We start from the raw sequence: 23987 nt of genomic DNA on the forward strand, positions 1-23987 counted from the left end.
TATCGCCTCTCATCTTCATTCTACTGCCCAAAATGCATTACTGCACATATTCTGCATTAAATTTCATCTGCTAAGTGTCACCCATTTCACCATTCAGTCTACATCCTCCTGAAGTCTCTTACTACCCTCATCACTGTGTACTGCAGTTTACCCCAAGTTTTGTCTCATCTGCAAACTTTGAATTTATGCCCTCTCCACCCACATCCAATCCGTTAATATATATCAAACAGAGCAGCGGTCCAAATACCAGTTTCTGGGGATATTGCTCTCCAGTCAGGAAAAACATTGCCTGCTTTTTGTCCCTTAGCAAATTTTACATCCATGCTGCCACTATCCCTTTAATCCAATCTGGTACGCTTTCACAAATGTTGTTTGAAAGCCCATGTACTGAACATAAACCCTTGTTTCTTTGAAGAACTCAATCAAGTTAATCAGGCATAATTTACCTTTTTATAAATCTGCATTAGCTTTAATCTATTAACCCATGATTTTTTTTTTAACCAGTCACAGCTTTTTCGTTTATTTATTTTTTCACAGGGCGTGGGCATCGCTGGCCAGGCTGCATTTATTGCCCATCCCTAATTACCCTTGAGAAGGGTGCTGGTGAGCCGCCGCCTTGAACTGCTGTAGGTCACAGTGCCGTTAGGAAAGGAGTTGCAGGACTTCGACCCGGTGACAGTGAAGGAACCACTAATTAATTTTGTCCCAGACTATGATCTTTAGATTTTTCCCGGGCATAGATGTTAGGCCTTTAGTTGCATCATCTTTATCCCCCCTCCTTTTTTTTTTGAATGGCCTTTGAGCAGAGTATTGCCTTTTACCCACAGACGAAATAATTTTTTGTGTGTCTGCTTAAAACAGTGATGCTTTTTCATCACTTCAAGGAGATCTCGTGCTCTCTATCTCAAGCACTGATTTAATATTGGTTCTATGTAACAAAATACTGTTCCTTGTCATTATTTTTAAAACCCTGTTTTAGGCCAAAATCTAACATTCCAAATTCGGATCTGATGGTATGGAGTGGGATTATTTTATGATGTGAATCAGTTACCTTTGCTTACTACCTTTCAAATGGTTCTGAAACCATCAATCTCAGTGCTTAAGACAGTCAATGCATATATACAGTACGATGAAGAAAATCCTCCAAACAGGTAGTATATCAAAGAAAATATTCCAGATGGTTACAACTAGCTGCCCTTGTTTCTGGTAGTAAATGTGGATTTATGGAGCTCTCACACAGCTTTGAATGGTACACGATCTACACCAGTCAATGGACGCACTGTTGAAGCTATTTCTTCAAAAGAAAGAATTGATTAAATGTTAATTTATTCATCGTTCAACTAAACATCCCTCCTGCAATGATTTGATGAAAGAAAGAACTCCAATTCTGTAATGCCTTCCACGTCTTCCGAGTGTCCCAAAGTACTTCACTGCCATGAAATGCAGTATTTACTGTTGCATTGTAGGCAAATACAGTAGCCAGTGTGCATGTAGCAAGATGCCATAAATAGCAATGAAATAAATGAGTGTTTAAACAAAGACATTTGAAATAGATTAAAGGATAAATGTTGGCCAGGCCATTGAGAGTACTCTTCCCCGCACTGCTCCCCCTGCCCACTCCTCTTCACCTAATGCCATGTGATCTTTTACATCTTCTCTGAACATCCAGACAGAGCTTTGGTTTAACATCTCAACCTAAAGAATTTTTTTTTGTTTTTTTTTCAAAAATAGATTTTATTCATAAAATATCTGAAAGATATCATTACAAAACATTTCAAAATGGCCATCACAAAAAGTGCAATAATATTCAAGTTTTCCACATAGATCATGTGCACTCTGAAGTGCTTCAATACAATCAAAGGAACATTACAGACATTTCAAAATGGTCATGACAGTCAGACAGTGCAATGGTATTTAAGTTGTCTACATAGATCATGTTGCACTCTGAGGTGCTTCAATACAATTGTGATACATGTAATATTCACTGCATAAGCCAATAACCCAAGGGGGTCTCTACAATTCCCAGCCCCTCAGATTACTATGGCTGAAAGGTCTTAGACAGTGACTTTCCCCCATTGCACCTCTGCGGTGGCTGCCCCAAGCTTGAGTACCCCTCGGTACGTAGTCCTGGACCTTAGAATGAGCCAGTCTGCAACACTCGGTCGAAGACAACTCTTTGCACTGGAAGACCAATAAGTCTCAGGCAGACCAAAGAGTGTCTTTCACCAAGTTGATGATCCTCTAGCTGCAGCTGATGTTTGTCTTGGTGTGTGCCCCTGGGAACAGCCCGTAGAGCACAGAGTCCTGTGTCATGGTGCTGCTCGGGATGAACGTTGACAAAAACCACTGCATCTCTTTCCAGACCTTCTTTACAAAGGCACATTTCACAAGGAGGTGGAAATCGGTCTCTTCCCCACCACAACCACCTCGAGGGCAATAAGTGGAGGGGGTGAGACTCCTCACATATAGGAGGGATCTGATGGGAAGGGCCTTTCTCACCACCAGCCAAGACTTCCACAAGTCTTGGTGCTTGTTGGAAAGTTTTGGCAATAAGGCATTCTGCCAAATGACTTTGACAGTCTGCTCGGAGAACCAACCGACTGGATCCACCATCTCCTTTTCCCGCAGGGCCTCTAGGATATTATGTGCCAACCACTTCCTGATTGACTTGTGGACTTCTCTGCATAAATATTTCCACGGGGGACAGGTGGTACGGCACAGTCCAACTATTAGGAGCGTTCCGCGGCAGCGTGGCCAGATCCATCCTTCACAATACCAGGGACAGGTAGAACCTCAGCTCGCGGTGACAGTTGGTCTTTGCGTACCAAGGGTCCATGCAGAGCTTGATGCAGCCACATCTCAACCTGAAGAATATTTAAAACAAAGAAAAAAGAAATTACATTTATATAGTATACAATCTCGGTATGGAACCAAAATAAACTTTACAGTCAATGAAGCTCTTTTGAAGTATAATATGGGAAATTTGGCCACGAATTTGCATGTAGCAAGGTTCCACAAACAGCAACGAGATAATGACCAGAGCATTGTTTTTAAGTGTTGCTTAAGGGATTAACATTGGCTGGGACAGTGGGAAACCTCCCCTACTCTTTAATAGTGAAGTGGAAGCTTTTACTTCCACCTGAGAGGGCAAATGAGACATCTCATCCAGAAGACAGCACCTCACACAGCGCAATGCTCCCGCAGCACTGACATGTCAGCCTAGATTATATGTTGAAATCTCTGGAGTGGAGCTTGAACCCACAACCTTTTGATTCAGTTACGAATACCACCACCGAGCCAAGCCTGATGCTGATAATATTTATTTCAAAACAGTGCAAGTCCTGCAAGAAACATCCAAAGTTGAATGGCATGAAATCTAATGACTCTTGAAAGAATTCTGCTCCTTTCCCATTCAAGGGCAGAATTTGGGTAGACAAATGTATCTACATTTCATCACCATGGATAAGTTCTATATTTCTAATAATAGCCTTTCAATTGGAGTATCCTCATGGCATGGGGCTTTGTCTGGTTCCTTTGTTAAATGAGCACTCTAGATTGGGTGAGGATATTTTCTGTGTCTCAATTAAAGTACTGTTTCTTCAGCATTCATTCCATTGTTTGGTGGTACAATGGCGTGGGACGTGAAGTTGTCAGCTTTGCTCACTACTGTTCTGAATATTCTTATTTCAGTTGAAGATTTCTTTAAAACAGAGGGACAAAAAGTCATTTGGCAACAAGTGCACAATTCCAAATTGTATATTTTTCAATTTTACATCTTATCTCTGTGTGTTTAGGATCTAATTTATACTCAAGCTATATGCAGGTACCTTCTCAAGGTAAACATATCTTGCCTAAATTACAACATTGATTACGCTATTTTCTTAGTTATAAAGCACTTTGGGACGTCCTGAGATCACGAAGGGAGCTATATAAATGCAAGATTTTCTTTCTTAAATTCCAATTTGTTTTGACTGAGTGTAATATTAATCATACAGATCCATCATATGTACATTGATCCAACCAGTATCTACTGCATTACCCACCAAGCCTTTTGCACAAATTTATCAGGAATAAGATTTTTTTTCTTTGCCAATTATTGTACATAACAGAGCTACGATGTTTAATTTGTTACCTAAAACTCCCTCCCTACACTGTGTGATCGGCAGCAGTTCTAAAAGGTGGTTCACGAGGGCAGTTAGGGATAGGCAATAAAAGCTGGCCTTGCCAGTGATACTTATACCCATGAATGAATTATTTTAAAAGGTGGCTGCCAGTAATTTTCTTTCTTGAACTTGACTCTCAGGTCTATAAACTTCTATTATAACTTTTCCCACTGCCGATTTAAACATCATTGTAATTTGCTCAATTACCTCTGCCATTACTATCAAATGCATTGCTTTTTGGGAGCTGTGCCCTTGTCATGGACCACATGCTCTTTCTATCTTACAACCTCCGCAGAATAGATTTACTGTTGAAATATTTGAAATATACAAGCTGAAACATCTCAATTAGAAAAACCTACAGAACAAGAGGATTGTTTAGCTTGCTGCATCAGCATCTGAAGGCGCACAATTTTTTTCCCATGTTTTCCGCAAAACCACTTATCTCAGCCCCAACTCAGCCCTGAAGATTTTGCAAAAATTCAGATGCTTTAGGATTGGCAGTCACTTGACTCAAAGGAGGTTTTTCTTTTAATTGAGAAAATGTCTTTAACTCCATCAGCTTCCCCATCTGCATTCTCGGTGAGCCTGACAGTGAACAACTTTGGTACTTTGTTCAACTCTGAACAGAGCTTTCTACTGCACATTTGAGTATTGTCAATGTGTCCCTCCATTCCCAAAGCATTGGGCAGTTACAGCCTTATCGCACCCCTTCACTGGTGAAATTCTCGTTCCCACCTTAATCACCCTATTCTCCTCTCCACTCTTCCCAAACTTCCACCAGCGCAGATCTTTGCAGTCTGAGTGCTTATCCACATAATAACCCATACATACTTCACCCTTGTCTTCCCTTAGCTCACTGGCTCTCGGATTATTTAGCAAATGAACTTCAAGATACTTGTTTTCGCTTTCAAACCTTTTCCATAGCCTGGCTCCACCCTTCAGTTATCTTTTCAAGCTTTGCCACAACCTGCCCCATTGGATCTTGGTTTGCCCTCTGCTCCCTATGTTCCTCCATCAGATGTTGATCTTTCAGCCATTATGGGGGTGGTGCTCGACAAACCCATTGAAAAATTAAGGTTTAACCAAGTTGAAGACCTGTTAAGTTGTAACTCAGTCCAGGATTGAACTGAAGACTGGAGTGCATAACAAAATTGCACATATAATCATACAGCACAGAAGGAGGCCCATTCGGGCCATTGTGCCTGTGCCATCTCTCTGAAAAAGCTGGCCTATGTTCCGTTGGGCATCCAGCACAATTGCTGAAATTTTGAGTGGTTAAGCTGGTTGAGTATTATACAAGCTGGACAAGAGGCATGTTTGGTGGTTAGTGAGCTATGACTCAAGAGACATCTGAGCTATTTACTGTTATTTGCTAAATTTTATTTATGTTGTAGAAAAATAAATGAAAGGGCCAAAATTATTGAGGCAAGGATTCTATGGAATTGCACAGTGTAATAATAGTCAGTACCAATCAGTGCTATCTGCCAATGTTCAGCGTTTCTCTATATGTATTTAATATGATGTGGACAAGCGTGTTTACATCCATTCAATGTATTTCTTTTGTAAATGCTTTTTGCTACATTTCTAATTGTTCATTTTTCTTTCTGTATATCATGCCATTCCTCTTCATTTTCTTTTCCTCCTCCCATCTCCTTTTTAGACTGATGATGAAGATGATGGTGAGGTATGGTTGCTGTCTGAGATTGCGGTGACCATTGTCTTGTGGATACTGATTGTCACTAACATCACTTTGATACTAACTGTGTTGTTGCCATGATGCATGGTCAACATGAGGAGCAAATGGTGACCAGGCCCTCCTGTTGAATTGCACCCTATCAAATGGCATTAACCTACCGGCCTTGTGTCCGAGTGTTTTGACAGCATAATTTCACTTGTTTTAATGCTTGGGGAACTTCTGATATACTAATTTGTTGGTAGATCATTGTAATGGTTTCTGATTCTTTCCAGATGTAGATGTCAAAGAATGTTCTCAATTTCTTTTAATGCTGAACACAGACATCCAAACTTTCCATGTCCCTGTTTAATCTGATAGTGCATATTCAGACATCTACATTTGGAATTCCTTTGCTCAAGATGTTACATTATTCTTCACTAGTTTTGGTTTTATTGCAGATAAATTCATTTGGAGACAGCCCTTTCATCAGTACAATTTATCCACAAATCCCCAACTAAATCTTTCAGAATACCATACGTGCCTTGTAAAAGCGTGCTTGCTGTTTTCCCCATTTACATGCAGCAAGGCCATTCTCAATGCTGAATAGATAATCTGTAATTAAAAACGGATGTTTCTGCAAATACCCAGCAGGTCTGGTGGTACCTGAGAAAAGAAAATGTTGGATAAAATGTATAACCAGACTCTCAGAATGTTATATTGATTGGGCCTCTTTCAAAGGGTGCAATTGATGCCTTGCATTTTAGCTGTATGGCAGTCAGATGGGATGATGGCATTGCCTTAAAAAATGTGAAGCTTTCATCCTCCATAACTAAATACTTCTTAATACCACGATTAGAAGTAGGGTTTCCATTTATTGAAAACGTAGATCTTGTCTTTTGCCAATGAAGTCTGTGTTCAACAAAAGAATGTAGGAAATTACAAAACAGCACTTCACCCACTAAAATGCAACTCAAGTATTCCTGATGTGGATCAACTGGATGGATAGTCCATTGACATTCTGCTGATCCTTCCACACATTTTTTGACAGAATGAAAGCGTTGATTAGAGCAATAAAAAAATTACTGTGCAAAAGGGGACCATTCAGTTCACTGTGCCTGTGCCAAAGGAATTCAGAATTAGTTTTTTCACCAGAGCCTTGTATCTTTCTCTGGATATACATGATTGTGTTTGAGGTACTATTTTAGTTGTGTCTAATGGTGATTTTAATGACAGTTGGTCAGAAATTTCTGTAGTCGGTGAAGGAACGGTGCCATCCTTGGTTAGATTTACTCTTGCCCATCTCTGTGAGCTTTTACAGGGCAAAGAACTGCAAGTGGGAGATGGAGTTTATGTGGTGCCCTCTATAGGGCATCTGGAAACTTTGTGAACAGGACAAGCAATTGTGTATCTCTTCAACAACTCTTCAATCTAACTGGTTAATGAATAGTGCAGAGTCTTAAGCAAGAAGTCTAAGATCGAATAGGAAATTCAATGTCAAATCGAGTACCGGAAGAGAAATAAGGAAGGAGGGGATAGAGAGAAAAAAAGAAGTAAAGTGTACAGAAGTACATTTTTTGGAAATCTCCAATTAAAATCTGTAGGAATGAGACTCCACACTTATAAAAATTAATTTTCAGTTCTAGAGTTGTTATTTGGCAATAATTTACGACTTCTCACTTAGATTGAAATGGAAAAGCCCTAACTTTTTGAGGTGAGTTTACTCTGTATTTAAAATATCAGTGAGAACTTCACATCATCCACTATGTTTAAATGGGGAACCATATAGTGTGATTCTGTTTTTGCAAAGCTTACAGAAGAGCAGTGCATCACGGACAGTAACTTGCGGATTGCTGCATTTACGTGTGCATCAGCACTAGCCTAAAATTGCTGATTGCGCATGAATAACTTTGAGCACCGTTAGCCTCGCCATTATTTTTACAGTAAATTCTGGCCCAGTATGCTTTCACCATCTTTCAAATAATGGAGAACTTCAACATAAGTTAACTATTGTTTTTGTTACTGTAAAGCAATGAATAGGTCATTTTAAAATATGAATCTACCAGGCAAGTGTTGCAAGTTGCTTGGATGCCTCGTTCAACTGTACTCCATCTGCCAACACGTCGTTTCACTTGAGTCTTGCTTTCGTTGTTGTGGGGGTGGGGCAGGAATGGAAGATGGCTGGAGATTAGCACATCCTCAGCAGCAAGATTTTGATTGGGAAGAGCCAATAAAAGTAAAAAAACTATATATTTTTTTTAAAAACAGAAACATGCCCTAGTGCCTTTGTGGAGTTGAGAAGGCCCTCGTGCAGCTGCTCCTTGCTTGCTTGTTGCTAAACACAATGATTTTCGGGGGCGGCGGCACCACCACACAGAAACAGAAGCGCAAAAGTCCAACTGCCAAAATTATTAATATTCCCAAGGCTGCAAGTTCAGGCCTAGTGCTAGGAAAGCAGCTGTCTACTGGCTTGTCCCTTGCTGAAAGCTGGCCTTGAGCAGTTCAGTCAGATCGTGCAGCCTTTGTTTGATGCATCTCCATGCCCCTCTTTGTTAATTATACTTCAGTCTGCCCCCTGCCCACCAACCCTGAGACATTAAATCACTCACTTCCCCCTCATTTGTTCATGTTGGTGAGTAAACTGTTTACTTACGTTCTTTCAGAAAACAGATTGAATCAGTATCCCTTTGGAATTTCTTTTTCTCTCAATACCGTGCCCTATCCTTTGGGCAAAGGGTTCTTTCTACGTCAGGGCTAGATACTTGGCAGTCGAATATGCGGCAGCAGTTTTTGATTATCACGTGTGTCAGGTAGGCAGTGAGCTCTATGCCCACCTGATGACACCAGGCCTCGTTTTAATATGAACTATGAGTGAGCGGTGATAGACAGCTTACCGATTGGAGAGGGCAATCCTACAAATCTCAATTGTTGAAAAGTAGAGCAGTAAGCAGACAAAAGTTGCCCTCTATATCACTTAATACTGGGGATTGTTTTGATGTGGCAGATGATGTGTGCCAGGCAGATCAAATCCACGAGGGAAACTTGATCACACAGTCACAACGATTTTATAATTTGTATTTATTTTGAGATGCGCGTATTGAATTCTGAAGTAATAAGCCCACCAAGACCTTCAGAGATTTTTTTAAAAGCTAAATTAAAATATTTATTAACAAAAGGAAAGATGTCAAACACATACATAAGGTTACAGTTACTTAATACTATAGTAAATACTGAAATTCCTACTTAACCTGACTCCCAAATACACTCCCCCCTTGTTGGGCAACAGTCCAAACTAGGTTTTAAAGTTCGAAAACCTGGCCAGCACAATTACCACCTTTAAGGGCTTGTTGCAGCAGATTCATGCAGATATGCAGGAGGTTGTCCCATATGTCTTTAAAAACGTACTTTGCCATTATATAAAACTTTTCATGGTGCTAATATTGTCAGTAACCCTTTGGAAAAAATAAACACACGGCTTGGCCTAGCTTCTGGCTAGGTGTAAATATCCTACTATCTCTTTGAAATTCAAACTACCGCAATTTATCTAAAAATGCAAATTCTCCTCTAAGACTTCAGCCATGTTTAGCATTTCAGACCCCTCTCTACCTAACTTCTTTTGATATTTCCAAAACTCCAGACCAGCTGGACCAATTCGATGAAGTCACGCGCGCGCGCGCGCGCACACACATACACACACACACACACACACACACGCACTATCCAAGCCCCACTATTAATCTACTTTTACAATAAATCACAATAATATTATGAAAATTATTATACTTTTGCAACAAGGACAGTGGTTAAACTATCAAGTACGTGATACATCAGCTGTATACATTTGACCCAGAATTACATAGCATCTCGAACCACGCTCCTTGACCTAGAAGATCATGTATTTACATTCTTCCTGATAAGTTGTGCACCATTTATTATTTTGTATATAGGGTGGAAATTTAAGAAAAGTTACAACAGTAAGGTTTTCCCCAACACTATGGCCCCCATACTTAACGAGGAAACGGGGAGATTGGAGGGGATGTTTAAAATGGTTGCAGAACCCAGGACGACCGTAGACGTGGAGGTCCTACCAAACTTAAATCAATTCTTCCGTTTCGCAGTCAGCCAGCTAGCTGTCATGCAGGGAAACCAGGGGCAGGGAGCCAAGAGCCAGGAAAACCCTGGTATCGGGAAGGTTGGGATTAAGGGAATGAGGGGGATGGTTTGTGGTTAGATCTGCGGCAATCCCAGCATAGAATGTGAGACATCAGGATTTAGGAGGGTGGGAGTGAGGGGTAGGGGCAGAGCAGGAGATCCATGGTAACAGTGGGATGGTGGGGGAGAGGTCTATTTTGACAGACGGGAAGCTGAAACCTTTTTTAATAGGCCCGCAATGAGTGTTAAAGACAGAAGCTACCTCCTCCCTTCTGCAACTGGGTCTACTGACCTATGGAAATCGCTGAGGCCCTCGCCGCCAACCTCCTTTAGGTCCCAGTTGTCCAGAAAGGTAACTGGACCAGTCACATAAATACTGAGGCTACAGGAGCATGGTTAAGGTTGGGTATTCTGCATTGAGTAACTCGCCCTCGACTTCCCAAACCCCTTCCATATTTACAAAGCACAAGTCATGAGCATTGCAGAATACTCTGCACTTGACTGGATGAGTGCAGCTTCAACAACACTCGCGAAGCTCAGCACCATGCAAAACAAAGCAGCCCACTTGATTGGCACCTCATCCACCACGTCAAGCATTCACTCCCTTCACCACCAGCACACAGTGGTTGCTGTGTGCCCTGTCTACAAGATACATTGCAGCCACCTGCCAAGGTTTCTTTTCAGCACTTTTCAAATCTGTAATTTCTATTGCCTAAACGAACAAGGGCAACAGGTGCATGGGAACGCCATCACCACATGCAAGTTCCCCTCCAGGTTGCACCCCATTCTGACTTGGAACTATATCACTGTTCTTGGGTCAAAATCCCAGAGCGCCCTCCTTCACAGCAGTGGGGTGTATCTACACGACCCAGACTGCGATGGTTCAAGAAGGCAGCTCACCAGTACCACCTCGAGGGCAATTGGGGATGGGCAACAAATGCTCGCCTTAGCAGCGACGTTCACATTTCATGAATGGATTTTTTAAAAAAAGATATTGGACCCACTTGCCCTGTGGTGGCCCAATTGAAATATGTTAATAAAGTGGACAATCAGACACAGGATACCTATCACTGTAAAATGCAACAGGTACATGCACAGTGATTGGGGACATGTTTTATGTTTTCTCATCTCTAATTCCTCACAGACCCTCATTTACCCTTTGTTGGTGGGGGTTAATATTGCAGTGTATATACCTCGATCTAGTTATCAGCTACTTTAACATGGTAGTGGACCAAGAATCTTCTGCAAAGCTTTTATTACACTAGGTCTAAAGATCTCAGCTCAATTTCCATATTTTTACATCAAGAGTTGTTAACTTGCAAAAAAAAAACCCTGACAATAATCTTATTTACGTATAATTTTAAAAACAACTTCATTAACGTTCCTCACAGCCAAGATACCATTGTAAAATGTTTGATAGGAGATGTGACATTTTCATGTTTAATATAATGAGTATATGGGCCAATTTTCATCTGGTCTCAAGAAAATCCAATCTCTGCACTTCCACAGCTTTCAAAATACACAACCAATCCATGTGCGACTTTGAGGGACTTTTGTCTTTTCTCACAGGGTCGGCTTCGCCGTGCATTTTGCCAGCTGCGATGGAGTGCGTGAGGAGTGTGGGTAAAGAGGTGGGCCAGTTAGAAGGCCTGCCTCTGTTCTCCTCAAAGCAGTGCAGCTCTTACCTTCGTTTAGAGACCCTACTAAACCTCACATCCCTTGATGCCATTCCATGCTCCTTAGATTCCTTCATGCCATCCCAATGCCACCAAGCCACCCATGCCCCCTCAAATTTCTTCATGCCACCCATACTACCTCTATGCCCCCAAGTCACCCGTTGCCATCTCACGTTTCCCATGCCACCTCACATACACCCATGCCACTCCATGACACCCTGTCCGATTTGTCCTCATTCACCTAGTATGCACTATGCATAATTCTCAGGAGCCATGCAATGGGAATTATTTTAAAATCATTGTAAAACCACTATACATCTAACAAAATAAGAAAACCCTCAATTCAAACTCTCTACCATTGATACTGGAGCAAAAAAACACAAGGAAAAAGCTGTTATAATCCTTTAAGTGCATATTAGGTTTGTAAACAGATATGAAACTGTACCAAAGACACATTCTGTTACTATAGGCTCATAAAAGCTTCAATAGTTCTTTGATCAATAAGACCACTGACTGAGCTGAAGCTTTTGAAACCCAGCCAAATATTCATAATGGAACAGCTGTCATACTAAAGCTTCCAACTCCACTGTCAGAACAGATATGCATTTACATTTCAGCATTCAAAATAATGAATAGTTCTGATGGTGTATATAAGGAAAATCTGTTTCCAGTGGCAGAGTGCCTGTGAATAAATGTAGGGGGATCAGGTGCAGACCATTTTTTAGACCTTGAAAAGCATTTTTTTTATACAGCCAAATCTGCCAGTCCAATTAAATTCAAGCACAAAAACATGAATGCAGAGGGCAACTTTTTTTTACACATTTTAATACACTATGGTACTTTCTCCATTGGAAAAGTACTGTAATGCATGTGAACTCTTAGATAATGCTGGCCAATGTAAGGGTCAACTTATTTTGGCAGGACTGATCCCATATGATGAATCACTGCATTTCAATATCGTACCTAAAAGTGACATTTGAAGGTGTCAAAACACTTTACACTTGCTTTTTGAAATGTTCTCGACTCCTCCGCAGGCATTCCATTTGAAATAGGGAATCCAACCTCAGCTGAGGCAGGTGTGCATTTTTACACACTGGGTATATGTGACACGCAAGTAGGCAAGAGGAAAATGGCGTGGGGTCAGGAACGCGAAGGAAAATCGGATTTCCTCCAAACAAAAACATGTATATTAGCGAACCAAAATGCGCCTCTGCACCCGGACACACATTCAGCCCTATGGGCAGCATTTTCCCAGCGAGGTGGGAGCAGGGCCCACTTGCTGGAGCGCAGTGACATCGGGCGTGCGTCCCGATGTCACCACGTGTCATTTAGATTGTCAGTTCGGCGCACCCACCGAACTGTCAAAGGCCTATTAAGGCCTGTTAAAAGCTAATTAACTCAACTTAATGAGCTGCCCGACCAGCCTTATGTTGGCGGGCAAGCGAAGAGCCCAGGCGGCCTTCGCATTTTTCATGAAACCTCATCCGCGGGCGGGATGAGGTTACACGAACTGTTTTAAAATGTAATAAAAACTTATACATTTATTCTTTGACATGTCCCAGCTCATGTGATAGTGTCACAAGAGGGGACATGTTTTAAAAGTTTAAAAATCCTTTATTTTAAAGTTTAATACTGAAGCAAATCTCCCTGAGGCACCTCCATGCCTCAGGGAGATCTCTGCACTCTTTTGCACACATGCGCGAAAGAGTGCAGGGAACCACTCGGGGAATGCCCGCGCAGGGAGCGCACAGCGCTTCCAGGCGCACGTCATGATGGGCAGGCCTTAATTGGCCCGCCCACGTAAAATGGTGGCATGGCCCCGATTGGGGGCGCTGATTGGGTTCGCACCCGCCCCCACATAATCCCCCCACAACAGGGGGAAATTTCTGGCCTATGTTTCAAAAGTGCTACGCGTGGTGTCTCAGGTAATGTTCCTTTCATTGCATATATTTGCCCACACACGCTCTATCGTAGAATCACATTATGCATATGCATAATATGTGAAAGAATATAGCCCCGTGCTTTGGGCTGCCAAAGGAATGACTTTCTGTATTTGATTTGTTGTGCAGACAGGAAAGTTCTCCAGCAACACTGAAACTGTCTCGCGTGAGAGCCAGCCACAGGGATTGCAGTCTGCAGAAGAGGCAGCTGAACATGAAAACATGAAAGCTGTACTGAAAACCTCGGTACCGAGTGGCGAAGTCACCACCGCTGTGCCAGGTGTGCGTACCCGAACAAGAGCCAACCGAGGTAAAAGGCCCCACTTAGGTTGCCCACTCATCCGGGACCAGTCTTGCACAGTACTTACAGCACAGAGAATGGCCATTTAGCCCGACAGGTCCACGCTAGTGTTTAAACTCTACACAAGCCTCCTCCTGCTCTTCACCTAACGACTAGTTGAGCTTGTTTCTGATGTTAAAAGGTCTGTATCCTAGTTCAGGATAGGGAAGGCACCAACTTGGTGATGGACAACCCAAAAACATGCAGCAGTTTGTATCGCTCTATGAAACAAAGTACCTTCAGATGATCCAAATGCAGAAGTATTCATTCTTAAGTCTGCGTTTATTACAGTTGCAGTTGTAAAGCTCTCTTCCACACAAGTCATTCAATAAAAACATAAGCCAGCACAGAAAGAGACACGAATGAATGCACTGCAGGAATTAACCAAGGATCCTTAGGCAGCACCTTGCAAACCCACGACCACTACCATCTAGAAAGACAAGGGCAGCAGATAGATGGGAACACAACCACCTGGAAGTTCCCCTCCAAGTCACTAGGCATCCTGACTTGAAAATATATCGCCATTCCTTCACTGTCGCTAGGTCAAAATCCTGGAACTCCCTTCCTAACAGCACTATGGGTGTACCTACACCACATGGACTGTAGCGGTTCAAGAAGGCAGCTCACCGCCACCTTCTCAAGGGCAGCTAGGGATGGGCAATAAATGCTGGCCCAACCAGCGATCCCACATCCCGTGGATGATTTTTTTTAAAAAAAGGAACACCCTGGCTGACTGACTTTCCCTCTCTGCACTGCCCGTGTTCTTCATCTGTAACTTTTCTCTAAGTATATTTTGTGTGGCGTGACACTGTGTCCAAGCCATCAGAACTATGTAGTGTGCAGGACCTATAAAAATAGAAAATACAAGCTGTGTTCTGTGTCATTAATGACAGTGAACTGGCTGACTGCCTCTCAGTGTCTGAGGATTCTTGGATGTCAGCCTAAGAAACAATGGAACGCCAAATTGTCTATGCTTTTAGATTTAATCCATTCTTATCCAATTTACTAATTGAATTTTGTGCAGTTCTGGATAGTTAGAGCTTGGAAAGAATACAATTCTACTTTTTCAGCACCTACATCCATCAGGTTACTCGGACAGGTGGAATAGGGTCCAGAGAGTGGAGACGGAGTTAAAATATCAGGACTCGGCAACCTGATCCCATTCCCATCTGTTCAATTTTTACTGCCCCAAACCAGGCCACCGAACAGGCTTCTGCAAAAGGTTGCTGGGGGTGGTGCTAACTACCATTCAAAAGTTCGATCTGTGGGGGGTGATGCCGCCTGCTTAAGAGGAACTCCTTTTAGCGCTCCTTGTAGAGCAGGAGGCCTTGTTAGCCAGCCTTCAGCCGCTATCACCCACGCCCTGCGCTCTCACCCCAGCCACTGCCCAAAGCTGCCTTCTCGCCCCAGTTGCAACCCAGGACTTCGGCCTCTCATCCTCCCCCCACCGCCCCCACCCCCGTATCAGCCAGGAGATTGCCCAAAATTATTGAAGTGTGCCATGTTCTCCACCCGCACGGGGCTTCTTTCTCTCCCTCCCTGCCTCCCTGTTACTATCAGGGCCGTACGCTCAGCGTTATTAATTTTAGCCACAGAGCTGCAAATCCTAAATCCCTAATTGTGCCACGTGGTTTTGCTCCATCCAGGCCGTGTTGGCTCATGGACTGCAGTTAATGATGATTCTCCAAACGCCACAGATGATGCCGCAGATGAAATAATGGATCGGATTGTAAAGTCTGCCACTCAAGTGCCAAACCAGCGGGCCATGCCTAGAGAGAGGAAAAGGTCGCGTGCAAACAGGAAGTCTTGTAAGTGGCCTTTAATTTCCAGTTGGCTGTGTGTGTGACTGCAGTACGAATATCAAAAATTCTGAGGAAGGATCACAATCTTGACCTGTTGACTAAGTTACGTTCCCTCCACACAGGCTGCCAATCCTGCTGAATGTCTCCAGCGTTTTCTGCTTTTCTTCCAGATTTCCATCCCCAGCGTTATTTTGCTTTTTTAATGCATTTTCTTACCTTTCCACCCCTGAGACCAAATGATTGACACATTTTACTGCCCATGTTAACGAACTAGCAGAACAATAAAAGTTAAGAATTTTTTTTCTACATAATAGACTTCAGCCTCTGACTTATTCTTAGTGCATCATTCTTAATGAGTCATTCATTAAAATCATTTATTTCTGGTTGAACAGCCATTCAGTCCTGTGCCGGATCTTTGACAGCTATCCTATTAGTCCCATTCTGCTGGTTTCTCCCCATCACCCTGCATTTTTTTTCCCCTTGAAGCATTTATCCAATTCCTTTTTAAAAATGATTGAATCTGCTTCCACCACACATTCAGGTAATGCATTCCAGATAACCATAAGCTGCAGTGTAAAAAAAAAAAAAAATACCTTTCATCTCACTTCTGGCTCTTTTGCCAATTAATTTAAATCTTCTGTCTTCTGGTTACTAAGTCTTCAAGATGCTGGAAACAGCTTCTCCTTGCATACTGTGTCAAAACCATTCATAATTTTGAATGCTGCTATTAAATCTCCCTTCAAACTTCTCTGCTCCAAAGAGAGTAAGCCCGCCTTCTTTGTTCACTTCACCTAACGGAAGTCCCTCAGCCTTGATACTATTTATGGTAAATCTCCTCTGCTCCCTCTCTGAGGCTCTGGCACTCTTTATAAAAAGTCCAGAATTCAGAATTAAGATTAGTCCGAACTGGTATTTATAAATGCTTACCAAATTTTTTTTTAATTTTGTGCTCTTTGAGGATAATTTTAACCCTTAAAAAGCAGATGGGTTGGGGTTGGGTGAGATGAACGAATTTAGAATTTGCGCCAGCCATTTAACTATATAAAGAGGCTGGGCACCCCACATTCATTGTTGTAGGGTTAGCTGTGGCTGGTCAGGTTTCTCACGCCTCAGGAAACCTGGTAGCTTAAGAGAGATCAAGGGCAGCTTTAGAACAAAGGTAAGTGTCTTTACAGCACTGCTGGTGGGCCAAGAGTTGCTGTCGTGCTTCTCTCTGGGTCCCAAGCTTACCGCCTTCCCTGCCGAACGATCTAATAGCTCCCACTCCACCACACCTTGGGATCAGAGGTCGGGTCCCTCTCCCGTGTTCCCACTAACACAGCAACAGGGCCCCTTACCTGCTCCTGCAGTTGCAACCTGCATTAGAGTGTTCCCTGTCTGACCCAGAGACAAGCCTGTGAAATAGGTCAGCTTACCGGCAGGGACGTACAGGGGGAAAAAAAATCATACTTTGTCGTTAAAACCACACAATGTGCACGGAAACCCAACAAAACCAAAACTCCTCCCCATCTCTTACAAAACCTGTCCCTGTCAATATTGGAGCCTATAACTCTATAAAATCAAGGGTCCAGTTTGCTTTTTAATCACCTCATTAAATTGTCCTGCCACTTGCAAAGATTTCAGTGTGCAAACACATCCAGGTCTCTCTGTTCCTGCACCTCTTTAAAATTGTACCATTTAGTTTATATTGCCTCTCCTCATTCTTCTTTCCAAAATGCATCACTTTACACCTCTGTGTAAAGAGTCTGGTCATTTAACCCATCTATTGGTCTTCCTGACATCATCTACCCTGCTCACTGTTTATTATTGAAATTATGCCCTGTTTACGTAAACCCGGGTTATTAACTTATATCAAAAAGAGCAATGATCCTCATACCCAAACCCAGGTACTTCCTTCCAGTCCGAAAACAACTGTTCGTCACTGCTCTTTGCTTTCTATCCCTTAATCAATTTTAGATCCATGCTGCCACTGTCCTTTAATCCCATGGGCTTCAATTTTGCTAGCCAATCTAGTAAGTGGTACTTTATCAAACACCTTTTGAAATTCCATGCACCACAACACCAACCATCTCCTTCCCAACTCCTTTCATCAGTCTTCTGTTATTTCATCAAAGACTCAATCAAGTTTGTCAGCCACCATCAACAAATTCATGCTGGCTGTCATTGATTAACCCATGTTTTTCCAAGTGACAATTCATTTTGTTCAGATTATTGTCTCTAAAGTGTTCCCACCACTGACTAGGCTGAATGACCTGTAGTTACCTGGTTTATCCCCCTCCCCTTTTTTATGAATTTTTCGGCTTAACATTTGCAACCCTCTAGTTCTTTAGCACTGTTTTCAAAGCTAAGGGGGATTGGGAGATTGTGGCCAGAGCCTCTGTTAATTCCAGCCTTAATTCAGTCTGCAATCTAGGATGTATCCCATCCAGACTGGGTGACATTCTACTTTGAGTACTGCTAACTTTTTTAAGCACCTAATCTTCATTCCTATCCTGTACAGTGTCTTTCCTGCCACCTCCTTTACAGTGGGGAATCTCTTGTTTGAAGACGGGATTTAAAATATTTGGACAGTACCTCAGCCATATGTTCTCCCTCCAGAAGTTGATTTTCTTTTTTTGGTTCCTAATTAGCCCCACTCTTCCTTTGACAATCCTATTACTATTCAAATGTTTATAAAAGAGGTTATTGTTGCCTTTTAAGTTGCACACTAATCTGTTCTCATACAGTCAGCCCTCTTCTTTCCTTCTCCAGTTCTCCTCTGCAAGTTATGTTTACAGTTTAGTTTTCTACTGCATTATGAACCTGACATTTATCATAAGCTACTTTTTCTTCTGTTTCATTTTAATATCTTTACCCTTAATAATCCAGAGAGGCCTAGCTTTGGATGCCCTGCCTTTCCCCCTTCTGGGAATACGTCCTGTCTGTACCCACACTATGACCTCTTTGAAGTCCTCCCATTGCTCATATAATATTTTACCTGCCAATCTTTGATTCCATTCCACCAGGACCAGATCCCTTTCCAACTCACTGGAATTAGCCCTCCTCCGGTTGAGAATTTTTACGTTCCGACTTTTCCATAACTGCTGTAATATTTTTGTCACTGTTTCCCAATGGATTCCCACTGAAAGGTGCTCCACTTTATTCCCCAGAAACAGATCCAGCACTGCTTCCTGCTTTGATGAGCAGGAAACATATTGATTAAGAAAGTAATCTTGTACACATTTCAGGAATTCCTCCCCCAAATTTGCCCTTCATGTTGTATATTAAAAAGAAGAAAGAAAACGTGACTGGTATTAATTGTTAGCAATATATTAATCTCTCTTTCTTACCTTGTCAGCTTGCAACAAATTGTCAGCCAGCTTTTTACAGGTGTTGTTTTCAGAACTTGCCCACTGCATTCTCAGACACATTAACCTGTCACTTGGGCACATGTGCGCAAACCCATTGATCTGATATTCGTCCTCCCTGGTATACATGCATGTTGATATGATTTGGCTAACGGTGACCTCTGCCTGTTCTCAGCTGAGCCATTAGATGGAACTCCATTCTAAAGACAGGCGAGGAAACACACAAGCAGCTCATCCCTTTAAAGGTCAATGATGGCAGTTCATTTACTGCCTTAATGAGAGTGCATAACCAAGACTGCTCTCCCATGCCCAACTAGGGACTCGAAGAATCAAGAGGGCTTGGGTTAGATTAATTTCTGGCAGGATTTGGGAAAACCCGTAATTAGGCCAATCATTTAGAGTGACATTGTTGGACGCAACTTTATTCTGTTGCCATCAACTTTCTGGCCACAATGTGATTTTCTTTTGTATTTGAGCTGTTTGGTAGTGGAGAATGGATAAAATGAAGTTGTACAAATACATTGAAGGCAGGAAGCTAAATATCCCAATAAAATTACATGAAAGTTACTAAGACATTTCTGCGTATTTTTAATACATTTTTAAAAAATTTCACTACACATGTCCCTCGATTTATAAGCTCCAGTTTTGTTTACTTTTGATTAATTGTAAGTGTTTTCCTCCTTTCCAGTAACAAGAGATGTGTTCCGATTTTGCTGTATAATGGACTACTGTAAAATATGTGAAGTGACCTGTATTGACTTTATGATTTTCCATTCTATTTTGCTGTTTCTCCAAGTGATTCCTCATTTGTAACATATAATAGTTGGGTTATGCATTACCATTTGTACTGCAGGCCTCAAGTGAAGCCATAGAAATAAATAGGCATCAGATTGACCCTTTCAGACCTCATCATAAGTACATTGTCAGTTTAGTTTTATACGTCTGGGACCCATGGTCCCTATGCTTCTACTGAGTTTCAGCCTGTTGAATTTAATTAATTTTGATAAATTAGCAAAAGGTTGATTGGTGACCACTTTTAAGGAAATTCTTTTGTTTCCTCTTGGTATTGATTTGTTCTCCTTGCCTGAATATTTTACTGAATTATTCCATATAGAACAAGAATCTATACTGGGTTAGGGGACTTCAATGTCAATCACTTAGAATGGCACAGCAGTATCATGACTGGGCGAACTGTTGAGTCCTGTAGGCTATATCTGTCAGACTGGGTTTGTGGCATATGTTGAGAGTGCAGTTGATATAGTTTAAATGGATTTCAGCAAAGCCTTTGACAAGGTCCCACATGGGAGACTTATAAAGAAGGCAAATGCACTTGGGATACAGGGTAATTAGGTAAGGTGGATTAAAAATTGGCTTAGTTGTAGGAGACAGAGGGTGATGACAGAGGGATGCTTTAGTGACTGGAAGCCACTGTCCAGTGGCGTATCACAGGGATCTGTGCTGGGTCCCCTATTATTCATCATTTATATAAACAACATAGATGACTATGTGGGGGGTAGGATTAGTAAATTTGCGGATGACACAAAGATTGGCCGGGTGGTTAACAGTGAGGTTGAGTGCCTTGGGCTACAGGAAGATATAGACAGGATGATCAAATGGGCAGATAAGTGGCAGATGGAATTTAACCCTGAAAAGTGTGAGGTGATACACTTTGGAAGGAGTAATTTGACAAAGAAGTATTCAATGAACGGCATGACACTTGGAAGTTCTGAGGAACAAAGGGACCTTGGCGTGTGTGTCCATAGATCTCTGAAGGCGGAGAGGCATGTTAGCAGGGTGGTGAAAAAGGCACATGGGACACTTGCCTTTATCAATCGAGGCATAGATTACAAAAGTAGGGAGATCATGTTGGAGTTGTATAGAACCTTGGTGAGGCCACAGCTGGAGTACTGTGTGCAGTTCTGGTCGCCACATTACAGGAAGGATGTGATTGCACTGGAGGGGGTGCAGAGGAGACTGACCAGGATGTTGCCTGGGATGAAACATTTAAGTTATGAAGAGAGGTTGGATAGACTTGGGTCGTTTTCGTTGGAGCAGAGAAGACTGAGGGGCGACTTGATCGAGGTGTACAAGATTATGAGGGGCATGGACAGGGTGGATAGGGAGCAGCTTTTCCCCCTAGTTGAAGGGTCAGTCACAAGGGGACATAAGTTCAAGGTGAGGGGCAGGAGGATTAGGGGGGATGTGAGGAAAAACTATTTACCCAGAGGGTAGTGATGGTCTGGAATGCATTGCCTGGGAGGGTGGTGGAGGCGGGTTGCCTCACATCCTTTAAAAAGTACCTGGATGAGCACTTGGCACGTCATAACATTCAAGGCTATGGGCCAAGTGCTGGTAAATGGGATTAGGTAGGTAGATCAGGTGTTTCTCACGTGTCGGTGCAGACTCGATGGGCTGAAGGGCCCCTTCTGCACTGTGTGATTCTGTGATTCTGAGAGGAGAGATTAACCCACTAAATCTTGTCCTCACCAAACCACCTGTTGTGGATGCAGCTGTGCAGGACAATATTAGGAAGAGTGACCATCACTGAGTCTGTTTAACGAGCCTTGGCAAAATTAAAGTCAGTGGGAATTGCGGGGGTGGGGAATCATCACTGGTTGAGTCATAATTAGCACAAAGGAAAGTGGTTGTGTTTATTGTAGGCCAATCATCTCAGTCCCAGGACTTCACTGTAGGAGTACCTCAGGATTTTGTCCTAGGCCCAACCATCTTCAGATACTTCATCAATGACCTTCCCTCCGCCATCAGGTCAGAAGTGGGGATGTTTTCTGATGATTGTACAATGTTCAGCATCATTCACAACTCCTTATATACCGAAGCAGTCTGTATCCATATTCAGCAAGGCCTAGACAACATTCAGACTTGGATAGATAAGTGGCATGTAACATTTGCGCCTCTCGAGAGCAAGGCAGTGACCATCTCCAACAAGAGAGAACCTAGCCATCACCCCTTGACATTCAGTGGCATTACCATCACTAAATCCCCCACCAGTAACATCCTGGATGTTACCATTGAACAGAAACTGAACTGGACCAGCCATATAAATACTGTGGCTACAAGAGCAGGTCAGAGGCTGGGAATTTTGTGGTGTGTAACTCACCTCCTGATTCCCCAAACCCTGTCCACTATTTACAAGGCACAAATCAGGAGTGTGATGGAATACCCTTCACTTGCCTGGATCAGAACAGATCCAACAACACTCAAGAAGCTTGACACCATCCAGAACACAGCAGGTCACTTGATTGGCAGCCCATCCACAAACATTCACTTCCTTTGCAACTGACACACAGTGGCAGTAGTGTGTACCATCTACAAGATGCACTGCAGCAACTCACCAATGTTCTTTCAACAGCACCTTCCAAACCCATGACCTCTACCACCTAGAAAGACAAAAGCAGGAGATGCAAAGGAACACCACCACCTGCAAGTTCCTCTCCAAGCCATAAACTATCCTGACTTGGAAATATATCACCATTCCTTAACTCTGGCTGGATCAAAATTCTGGAACTCCCCTAATAACAGCACTGTGGGAGTACCTACACCCAATGGACTGCAGTGGCTCACCATCACCTTCTCGAGGGCAATTAGGTATAGGCAAAAAATGTTGGCCTTACCAGCGATACCCACATCCCATGAAAGAATAACAAAAAAAACACAATGGCATCCCCCATTGTGTGGTGTAACCTTATCACTGAGCTAAATGGGATAGACTAAAAACAGATCTAGCAACTCAAAACTGGACATCCATGAGGTGCTGTGTGACCCTTCAACAGAAGCAGAATTGTATTCCCCACAATCTGTAACCACATAGTCCAGCATAACCTTTTACTTCTCTCATCAACCCTTGTTCAATGAGGAGTGAATAAAAGCATGCCAGGTGCAGCACCAGACGTGATGAGAAAAGTTGCATTTACCAATCTGGTAGAGCTACAATACAGGACCATGTGGATGCTAAACAGTGGAAGCAGCATACTGCATACAGAACTGCATGATTTCACGAGCACCAGATCAAGTCAAAGTTCTGCAGTCCTGCCACCTCCAGTTCCAAAGACCATGGTGGTGGGAAATTCAGCAAAAGAAAGGAGGTAGCTCGATGAATATCCCCATCCTTAATGATGGCAGAACCCAGCGTATGAGTGCAGAAGACCAGGCTGAAGTGTTTTAACCATCTTCAGTCAGAAGTGCTGAGACAATGATCCTTCTCTGCCTTCTGCTGAAGTCCCCATCAACATAGATACCAGCTTTCAGCCAAATCAATTCACTACATGTGACATCAAGAAACAGCTGAATGCACTGAGCAGAGCAAAGGCTACAGACTCTGGCAATATCCCAGTTGTAGTGCAGAAAACCTGTGCTGGGATTCTAGCCAAGCTGTTCCAATACAACTGCAACGTCGGCATCTACCCGACAATGTGGAAAATTTCCCAGGTATGCCCTGTCCACAGAAAAGCAGGACAAATCCAGCCCAGCCAATTTCTGGCCCATCAGCTACTCCCAATCATCAGCAAAGTGATGGAAGGAGTCTCAATGGTATTATCAAGTTGCATTTACCAATAATCTGCTCATATGTTCCATGACACACAACAGTTCTTCACCAGTATGAATCTGTTGTTCAATAAACTACAGGTACTGGCTCAGTGTTAATGAGGAGAGAGAAACTGGGAGGAGTATTTCATTTTCATTTTGTTGTCTTTTTTCATGTTGGTTTGTCTATATCTAGGTTGTTGGTTTGTAGATATGTGGTTTGCATTGTTCTCCTTTTGTCAGTCTAGTTCCTTACCTACGTCAAATCTATAGAACTGCTCTGTAAACATGTGTGAGGGAGGCCCTGCTTTGCGTTCTGTAAAATACACAGTTTCTTCAGGCATTAGAAAAAG

At 42.5% G+C, this 23987-nt stretch overlaps 1 protein-coding gene across 8 annotated transcripts in view; it reads left to right on the forward strand.

Annotated features, from left to right (window-relative positions):
- The window catches only part of fhod3b (formin homology 2 domain containing 3b), a 597288-nt gene that overhangs the window by 569392 nt on the left and 3909 nt on the right, over nt 1–23987 (forward strand). For 4 of the 8 annotated variants that reach the window (XM_078539467.1, XM_078539469.1, XM_078539471.1 and 1 more), the window contains 3 exons: nt 5824–5847; nt 13733–13913; nt 15590–15751. In XM_078539467.1, the coding sequence (XP_078395593.1) occupies nt 5824–5847; nt 13733–13913; nt 15590–15751 (367 nt within the window). The remainder of the gene's footprint in view (nt 1–5823; nt 5848–13732; nt 13914–15589; nt 15752–23987) is intronic. The other 4 variants (XM_078539468.1, XM_078539474.1, XM_078539472.1 and 1 more) reach the window with 1 other exon arrangement.

This window comes from Cetorhinus maximus, chromosome 3, assembly GCF_964194155.1.
Source record: "Cetorhinus maximus chromosome 3, sCetMax3.hap1.1, whole genome shotgun sequence".
NCBI lineage: Eukaryota > Metazoa > Chordata > Chondrichthyes > Lamniformes > Cetorhinidae > Cetorhinus > Cetorhinus maximus.